Source organism: Triticum urartu, chromosome 6, assembly GCF_003073215.2.
Source record: "Triticum urartu cultivar G1812 chromosome 6, Tu2.1, whole genome shotgun sequence".
Classification (NCBI taxonomy): domain Eukaryota; kingdom Viridiplantae; phylum Streptophyta; class Magnoliopsida; order Poales; family Poaceae; genus Triticum; species Triticum urartu.
The window spans coordinates 548,149,978-548,160,157 of NC_053027.1; the positions used below are offsets into that span (position 1 = coordinate 548,149,978).

The following is a 10,180-nucleotide window of genomic DNA, read 5'->3' on the forward strand; positions in this document are numbered from 1 at the left end:
AACTTAGTAACACACTAGGATTACGGCTATAAATCGAATATGAACCCCGCCAGCACGATGCGAAGCTCCTGCCCGTGCGGAAGAATAGAGACCGATCCGCCAAATCCATCGATTTCCGTCGTTTTTTCGTAGAATTGCGTGTTTAATCACATAATAAATCAGCGCACACACAAATAAAACAATGGAAATCGATCAAACTAGCCAGAAACGTTGCTTCGTGAAGCAGTTTGCTACTGCCCCTCTCTGCGGTTCAGAACAGTAGAAGAAAGCAGTGCGCATAGCTTTCCAATACAGTTCAGAAGTGTTATGAGAATATTATTCTCATAATATTATGAGAATAGATATATATATATATAAGCCATGCTGGCCATCTCGACATCTGGGTATTTGAGCATGTATGTGTACATAGTGGGTAGTCGGATGTTTATGTATGCGTGCTGGTTGAGGTTTGTAACCGTGTTAGTGTGTCGCGCCGCTGTTGGTCCACCTCGTCTTCGGTGGTCTTAGGGCCATGGCGGCGCGGTGGATCTCGGCCCTTGTCGACGGGAGGGCTCTGTTTTTAGTTGTTCCTTCGTGTTTTGTTAGGGTTTGTGTCCTATTCAGGAAAACGAGACGGCGGTGGCTTCCTAAAGATGAAATAAGGTACTCCCCGCCAAGCCCTCATTCCGATGGTGTGTCTAGCTTCATCGGTGGGCGTGTGGAGATGTGTCTCCGGCGAATTTGTCCTTGGTGGATTTGCTCGGATATGGTCGTAGTTCGTTTAATGTTCATGTGTTTTCAGGTTGGATCCTTCTGATCTACGCTACTCTTCGTCGATGGCGGTTGCTGTTCTGCTGCTCTGGTCCTATGGGGCCTTAGCACGACGACTTTCCGACTGTCTACTACAACAAGTTTTGCCCGGCTCCGGCGAGGGAGGGGCGATGACGGCGGCGCGCCTTCGGCTTGCTTCAGTGCTTGTAGTCGTCACTAGGTGGTCTACAAATCTGGATGCAATTTTTATTATTTCTGATGTTTGTTGTACTGCCATGATTGAAGATGAATAGATTGAAAAAAATTTCGAAAAAAAAACTGTGTTAGTGTGTAGACATCCAAGTACGTACATATACAAAGTCGCGGGCAACACAAGTCCTGATGAAGGCATGCACTAGGCAACCCTGCCATGCCATGCGCGTACAAAGTCGACCTAGCACAATGCATGCGCTAGTGCGTGCGTTTGTGAATTTTCCTCCCTGTGTATCTCTAAACAGTAACTTAAAAAATCACTCATGAAAAAACTAAATAAATAAAGTATACAGTATAATCACGCAGAAGAAAAAGGAGGAAAAAAATATCTCCTCAAACACTTCTAGGCTTCTCTACTTTAAATTATCAAATCATGACATCTGCTAATTTTCTTAAAGATTGCGAGTTAGATTTTCTTGATGTTCCATCTTATACAGGTGCTAAGACTGTCAAGTAGACATGAAATCAACATGATAAGTTAATTAAGGGGAAAGATAGAGTAGTTTGATGACCCTACAAAGAAACAATGTTAAGCCAATGTACCCACATGATAATTTACAGTCCACGACAAATCAAATTAAGAAAGCTTAGTAACAAAAAAAACTAAGCAACCATACATTAGGGACTTTGGCTACTAAGCACTTTCATGCAATTAGTACCTCGTCTAAGCATCTAAGCATTGGAAGAGGCTTTTGATAGAGCGGTTATCATTCTTAAAAAAATGTGTCTACGTCATCCATTGAGGATGGTGATCCTAGTAGTTTGTTCATATTCTCGTTGCAAGGTTCTATGTGAAGACTGTACCCGAAGATTGAAAGCCATCGTCGTGCTCACTTCTGCCCTCCCCCCGCTTGAGATCTGGCCACGTGATGCCCTCCCTTACCAGATCTGGCGAGAGCAACTCTAACAACCTCCGTCTCTCCATGGATCTCGTGTTGCAGCTTCCGTCGGCGGCCTCAAGACCATCTAGGCGTTGGCTTCCACGTGTCAGCGTGGTGGACTTCATCCCCATGGATCTGGTGTTGTGGCTCTCCCCGGCGGCCTAAGACCATCTAGGCGGTGGCTTCCATGCGTGAGCGTGATGGACTCGTGGTCCTGTGCGTCGAGGCCTCGAGCTTCGAGGCCGTCACCAGTCCAGTTGCGTACTGGTTGTATTTCTTTTTGTAAAACGGATACGATTTTGTATAAAAATCGATGTGTTGTATGCACTATGCACGGGCTGAGAAAATTGATGAAATTTGCTATCGTATTGTACTCCGAGGAAAATATTGATATGTGTATCTTTGCCGGGCTCCAGGCTTCGGGCTTTTTGCTCCGGGCTGGCTCGGGCTTGATTGCAGCAGAAGTTTCGGGCTTTGGGCTGGGCTCGAGCTGAAATTTATAGGATCGGGTTTTGACAAGCCCAGCCCTAGAATTGCGTAGGTTTAGAGCAAAGGCACTTAGGCTGGAATTCGAGCCGAGTCGAACCAGCTCGGCTCGACTCGCTAGAGCTCGTTTCGTTAACGAGTTAGCTCGACTCGATTCGTTATTATAACGAGCTCAAACACAAGATTGGATTGACTCGTATAACTCGCGAGCTGCCTTGTTTAGCTTGTTAAACTCGTTAAAGATATGAATATAAAACCTTCGAATATTATAAAAATAATTATGTATATATTAAATATATATCACTAAACAGTAGTAATTTTCTTGTAACGCATGAGTCCTCTAGGCGGCTGGGCCTTCAACGGCTAAGCCTTGTGTTATGCGCCTGAAACATAGGATGCTGATTGGTCGATCTTTTTTTGCATTTAAAGTGGCTGATCTTTTGTACCGAGCCTAATGAGTTACACTAGTGCTCGTGAGATTGATTTGTTTAACTTGGTCTATAAACGATCTTAAACTAAAGCTCGGTTCGACTCGTTATTCTTCGAGTTCGAGTCGATTCCAGCCGAGTCACGAGCTACTCGTTTAGCTCGCGAGATTTGAGCTTTTTCTCCAGCGCTAAAAGGCACCGTCCAACTTAACCCATCCACCACTAAAAAAAACTTAACCCATCCGTATCTGCCCTCCAATCCTAATCGAACGGCCGACCGTGAATCGAAGCAAAATCGCCTCAGTACTTGGCCATTTCTCATTTCTCAGCGAGCTGGCCGAGTCGTTTGTCTCCCGTGCCCGCCGCGGAGGAGAAGCTCCGGTCCCTTCCCCCGGCCTCCCCGCCGTGGCCATGGATCCAGACCCCGCCGACGAGAACCCCCTCGCCGCCCTCTCTCTCCGCGGCTCCGACCTGCCCGCGCACTTCGCTGCCGGCCACGAGATCGACGAGGAGGACGAGGACGATGGATATGCGACGGCCGCCCCGCGGAGGGAGGGGCTCGACGAAGGGGACGGAGACGCCGGCCCGACCAGCCCCAGAAGCAGCGGCTACGCCGGCGAGCGGGGCAGCAGCCTCGCCTCCAGCACCGGCGCCGGCGGCATCGAGGAGCCCGACGCCTCCCCGCCCCTCGGCCCCGGCGCCGAGGACTGGGCGCAGGGCAAGAAGCACGCCGACGAGGTGCTCCCTGCTCTGTTACATCTCCTTATACTGCAGGCACCATTGCTATTCACCTACACATGGAGTCTTGTTTGTCTCTTGAGCTACATCAATCATCTACTTACTAATTATGAATTATTTATCCCTCAGTTCATTCTTCATTGGTGATTTGGATGCCCAGCGATGCCATTAGTTAAGTACTCCCTCCGTTCCAAAATAAGTATCTTAACTTTGTACTAGCTCTAGTACAAATTTATACTAAGCTCAAGACACTTATTTTGGGACGGAGGAAGTAGCATGTAGCTTTAGTGATGATGCGCATCCATGCTCACTCGTAAATGTATTTACTCATCTAAAAACTACCAAACTCGAAATGTTTTACTCTAGTTGCTACCGCTGGAGTTGTACCCTGAGTGTGTTCCTTTCCTCGATGTTCCAGGACGATGGTTCAGCTTCATGGCGGAAGAGGAAAAAACATTTCTTCATCTTGAGCAATTCTGGCAAGCCAATATACTCTAGGTAAGGTAAGATCACTTATGCAAAAATGATTCATGATACAGTTTGCCAGGAAAAACCATAACATCCCATTCCCTTCATCTTGTTTGACTTCTAGGTATGGAGATGAGCACAAGTTAGCTGGGTTTTCTGCTACATTGCAGGCGATTGTTTCTTTTGTTGAGAACAGGTATGCAACGATTAGATTTGACTGCCTTAACCTTCTCCTGTGGGCTGCGCTAATTTTTTTCCCCTCTTGGTGATATTCTTTTGTTTTTATCCAGTGCTGACCATATCAAATTTGTGAGAGCCGGAAAACATCAGGTCAAGTGGCCTTCATTATCTACAATTTACTCTGTTCACTTGATCTTAGTTCAGACGGACAATGCATGCGTTCTTCGATCGAGGCCCGAACAAGCAGACACCACTTAAGATGGACATTTCACTTGCAAACCCTTTTATGTACTAACTGTATTATACTAAGTTGATTGTACACTCTCCTTCCTTACAGATAGTTTTCCTTGTCAAAGGTCCTATATATTTAGTTTGTATAAGCTCCACCGAAGAGTCATTTGAAGGATTGAGGGGACAACTAGAGCTCATGTATGGTCAGGTGCTTCCACTGCTGCATTCATCTTTACACATTTGAATTTCTTGTATTTTTATTGAGGTTATTATACAGCCATGTGTATCCATTCCTATCCTGAATTCCTGATTTCTCTGTCTGAAACCACAAACTTGCAGGTGTTGCTTATTTTGACAAAGTCGGTCAACAGGTGCTTTGAGAAGAATCCCAAATTTGATATGGCACCACTTTTAGGTGGCACAGATGTGGTTTTCCGATCTCTTATACATGCGTGCAGCTGGTCAGCTTGTTTCCTTTTCCTTTCCATGGATCGCATCTTAATTCATTTTGGACTTTAGTGCTTAAAATTGATATCTTACTGAACCATTACACAGGAATCCTGCTACATTTCTTCATGCATACACATGCCTTCCCCTCGCCCAAGCAACAAGACAGGCTGCTAGCGCAGCTTTGCAGGACATTGCTGATTCAGGAGTTCTATTTGCACTATTGATGTGTGATCACAAGGTTTGTCCAATTTCCTGCCATGACTTTCATTTGATACTAACCCCATTTGACGTATTCATCTAACTGTACTGAGGCTACGCTTATTTGGTAAGATGTAACACTTGGCTTATTATAGTTACTTCTGAACACTCTTTAGGTGCCACTCGAACTTTCTAGAGCTTTATATAACATGGGCATAAAACTTATTTTATCGTCAGTCAGTCACGTCTTTTACCATCTCCACAGTGATATTCCACATTTCTGAGAACTTCTGTAGAAAGCTTGCCATTTGTGTTCTTTGATATCGCCATATTAGAATCTTCGATCTCTCCAGTAGAGTCAATGGCTGTTCTCCAGTAGTATACAGCTTTTGTGCTTGTAGCTTGACAAAGGGTGCCAGTACCATTATAGATTGCTCCTTCTAGTGCTATTATTTGTTATCGTGTGCTTCTGGCATCCCATAAGGCACCAAACTTTATTGCTAGTGTTTGGAGGCATTTAACATAGATCGTTTATTTTCCTTAGTCCTATGTGTTTGTGTTTGTGAGAGCTACATTACTTGTTAATCTCAGGTTTGTCCAATTTCCTGTCAGAACTTCCATTGTGCTACTTAGTTCATTTGACTCTTTAATCATACTGTGCTGGAATCCTGCTTGTGCTAAAATGAAACACGTTTCTTACTATAGTTACTCCTCAATACACTTTAGGTGCCACTTGAGCTTTCTAAAGGTTCATACAGCAGTATCATTAATCTTACTTTCTCGTCAGTTAATCTGTTACATCTTTCACCATATCCAAGCTGATATACCACATTTCTGAGAATTTCTGTAGAAGGCCTGCCATTTTTGTTCTTTGGTATCAGATGTTTTCAATCTCTCCAGCAGAGTCAATGACTTCCGTGCTCAGTAGCTTGACAAACGGTACCAGTACCAATATAGATTGCTCCTTGCTCATGCTAATGGTAGTTATTATGTGCTTCTAGCCAATTGCGTCTGTGATCCCATCACGAGACACAGAACTTTGCCATGCCAAATATTGCACTTTGATTGCAACTTTGCTAGTCTATGGAGATGGATAACATAAATCATTTATTTTCCTTACTCCTCTGCGTTCATGTTTCTGAGAGCTACGATTTTGGTTAATTTTCAGGTTATTAGTCTTGTGGGATTGCAAAATGCAACTTTGCATCCTGATGATATATTACTACTTGCAAATTTCATATTGTCCTCCGAATCTTTTAGGTAATCTTCACATACTATCTCAAATGAAAAACCTTGGCCTGCAACCATCTTACAAGTTTGGTCTGTTTAATGCAGGACTTCGGAGTCTTTTTCACCCATATGCTTGCCAAGATACAGTCCTATGGCCTACCTATACGCTTATGTTCATTTTTTTGATGTGAGTAGAATAGGTGCATCTGAATATGCATGCTCACGTCAGTGTGCCGCCAATATCTTCATTCTGAGAATCATGATGCATGTCTTACGACACAGATGGAAACTTGTACTCCATATTTTATTTTTTAGTTTAGGTTTGAGATAGTCATTTTCTTATATTAACTAATCTCTTCTCCATGGCAGGAAAATACTTACTTGACTCTTCTTACTCCGAGATCAGATGCCTTCTATGATTTGAAAGATTCAAGGTGGGCTGCACAATGAAATGTCGAGTACTCAGTTAAAATATCACAAGATACTGAGTGCAAGCTGCCTACCATGTACTATGGAACTGAGACAACTATTCTTTTGTGAACAATGTCTAGGGCCCGTATTCAGGATGTTCTATTGAAATCGAATGTCCTTCTTGAAGTACAAAGGTCTTTACATGAAAATGTACTTCGTGTTGAAGATGTCCCTATTGATCTTTCTTCTCAATTTACATCAGCTCCTGCACAGTCTTCTCAAGGCCTAAATTCTCAACCGTTGTCTTCTGATGAGGCAATTGGTGGACCAGCTGGGCTGTGGCATTTTATATACAAAAGTGTTTATCTTGACCAGTATGTATCATCTGAGTTTGCCTTGCCTATAAGAAATCCAAAGCAACAGAAGAGGTATTAAAATATTGGTGACAGTACTCCTACATTGTTTACTTCCGTATTACTGAACTGTCTTTTGAGAGAAAACCTGATGTGTGCAGATTGTACAAGGCTTATCAAAAGGTTTATGCTTCCATGCATGATAAAGCAACTGGTCCACACAGAACTCAATTCAGAAAAGATGAGGATTATGGTGAGTTGCCCAGGCACACTCCACATCTTACTCCATGCGTTCGGAATTTTTTGACAGGTCTGATTGTTTCAGTTAGTTGATTCCTCCAAGTTATAGTACTTATTATATAACGGGGTTGCTAAAATTCTGACTTCAGATTTTTATGCATGACAAATTGCACATTTTTATGGCAAATTATGTTGTCGCCAGGATGAAAAATTTATCTAGCCTGGCAATTCCTGGAAAAAAACCGAAGATGCAAGAGTTTGCCATGCTTGTTAAAGGAAATTGTCATCCTCACGACAACATAATTTGCCATCTTGGATGTTCGATTTGCCATGCTAAAAATCTGACGTTCGATTTCTAGCGAAATCCTTATATAATGTGTAGGTAGCAACTATAGAAATATGCAATTCGTTCTTAGTGTATTTTTCTGCTCTGTTGGCCAATTAGTCACTACTAATTAAGATGCCGTTGGGATCTAGATATCATCACATCAAATAATTTATCTGGAAACAAAGGGATGTATAAACTGAATTTGCAGAATAATAAAGACAGATTTGATCAAGCTCCACTCATGTCCATAACTCTATGGTTATATGCTAGTGTCTGGGAGCATAGTTGAACTAGAAACTATATAAGATTTTAGTTTGATTGTTGTTGTACCTGGACCCTGTTATAGGGACGAAAGTCGTGGCCATTTAATGACATGTTCTACCTTCGAGAGAGATGAAACTATTACCTTTTATATTCTAGTTGCTATGTGATTCTAATACCTACACAGATTTTTCTTATTCACATGACACAGTTGTGCAATCTGAACTTCTGCAAGCATAGCGCTGTGAAAAAAAAAAACTTCTGCAGTCTTAGCTATTTAAGCAGACACTGCTCTGAAACCAGCAGGGGCATATAGTATGCAGGGAAATAATAGCTTGTAGGAGTACATCTTTACTTTAAGATCGGTTTTTGAATGTTTACAAATACAGCCAAAGGTGCAGTATGCTGTTCTATTTTACGTTGAATTAAAACCACTTAATGCGAAGACCTGGAACCATCAGAGGATCAGTAGAATAATCCATTCTGTTCACATAGGCGCATGCCTGTAGCTGTAGGGAGCATAACTGGTAGCTGTTACGAGGCGGCAGATATCTCATTGCTTGCTGCAGTTGTGGTTCTGTGGCATTGATGTCCCAGGAGTACCTGCGCCGTCGAAGTTACTAGCTCAAGCATGCTGTTTCCTGTTTGCCTAAGCGTTTCAAGTTATTTTGTTACACAACCAATTTCCCTTTTGTTGCAGTTATGTTTAGTTGGATAACCCAGGATTTTGAGCTGTATGCAGCCTTCAGTCCACTGGCTGACAAGGTTGGCATCTATCTGCCTACATCTTCTATATCTAAATAGCTAGCCCCCACTAACTATTTCTCTCAACATGCAAGAATGCCACATCATCCCATAGCATGCATGAGAAAAGGCCCACCTCCACTATCATATGTCTCCCAACATGCAAGCATGTCACTTCATCATTAAACATGCATGAAAAAAAGACTCATCTCAACATGCAAACATTCAAGAGAATTTTCATTCTACTATGCTATTTATAGTTAATAAAAAATTACAATTATATAGTAATCAAACATAATAAATTATATGTATTTTCAGTTTTAGCTTTTTATATTATTACTTCAGTTATTCATTATTCATACAACGAATCACATTGAAATATGTTGCAAAATATTCCCGCAACAACGTTCAGCGATGCGACCAATGCATCATTTATAGTAATACTGTCCTGATGTATGTAATCTTACTTTGGGTACACGCATTTTGCTTGCAGACCCAAGCCATCAGGATATGCAACAGAGTATGCCAGTGGATCATGGATCTCCAAGACCGAGTGTTCATACACGGAGAAAGCACCATTGCCTGGTGATATTTTGTCTTGTATGTAAACTCGTGTACTTTTGTTTTGCTTCTTTCGTCGAATTTTTTCATGATTCGTGTGCTTACCATACTGACACAGGCAATACCATCACTGTTGGGGAGATGTATGAGGTTTCACTCTCTCTTTAACACTATTACAAATGTAAATGTGCCCCCTTTTTTATTCTTGATCATTGTTCAGGCCAAGTTAAGGCCGTTTTTGTCTCTCTCTAACATTATTCATGATCATGGGCGATCTTGTCGATGCTGCGATCCATCGGGCACCATTTCTTATTTCTATGTATACTTGGTCTGTAACCTTCTAATTCCCCATGGAATCCAAATTAATACTTCCTCCGTTCCTAAATGTAAATTTTTTTAGACATTTCAAATGGACAACAACATATGGATGTATGTAGACATATTTTGGAGTTTAGATTCATTCATTTTGCTCCGTATGTAGTCACTTGTTGGAATCTCTAGAAAGACTTATATTCGGGAACTGAGGGAGTACATCATTTATATAGGTTTGGAGAACCTTATTTTTTTTCCCTGTATGTTCAATCAATTCAGGAAAGTTAAGTCTAAAAATTACAGTATAAAACTTTTTATGGCAGCTGGCACCTTGGTGTCTTTTGTGATAGTACATGATTGGCGTCTGAGATAAGTCTGAAAATATACCTGTTTCAAGTAGCTTCAACGAGTAGAAAATGTTGGTGAGAGAGAGAAGGTCCGGTTGCACCTGCCACGAGAAGGTTCCGATATGACGGGCTTGGGGACCGGCTGCACCTGCTGCGGTTTGCGCCACCGCGCCGGCCCTGCCACGAGAAGGTTCTCCAGCAGAGACCACACCTCCATCACTGCCTAAAGTAGCTGCCCTTGCTATGTACTGTATTGTAGTACTTAACATTGTAACTGGAATGAGGCATACTTGAGACTTCTCTGTGTTGGTCTGTGCATACTTGCCAAAGT

At 42.3% G+C, this 10,180-nt stretch overlaps 1 protein-coding gene across 1 annotated transcript; it reads left to right on the forward strand.

Moving 5' to 3' along the window:
• The first annotated feature begins 3,125 nt into the window (after nt 1-3,125).
• On the forward strand, nt 3,126-9,484 carry LOC125515173 (vacuolar fusion protein MON1 homolog). The gene is made up of 15 exons (XM_048680611.1): nt 3,126-3,535; nt 3,954-4,033; nt 4,128-4,199; nt 4,294-4,333; nt 4,521-4,622; nt 4,754-4,875; nt 4,970-5,102; nt 6,231-6,322; nt 6,398-6,479; nt 6,662-6,726; nt 6,844-7,131; nt 7,218-7,309; nt 8,586-8,650; nt 9,123-9,214; nt 9,309-9,484. Exons 1-15 carry the CDS (start codon nt 3,209-3,211, stop codon nt 9,337-9,339), a joined length of 1,683 nt encoding a protein of 560 aa, XP_048536568.1. The 5' UTR covers nt 3,126-3,208; the 3' UTR covers nt 9,340-9,484.
• Nucleotides 9,485-10,180: the final 696 nt, after the last annotated feature.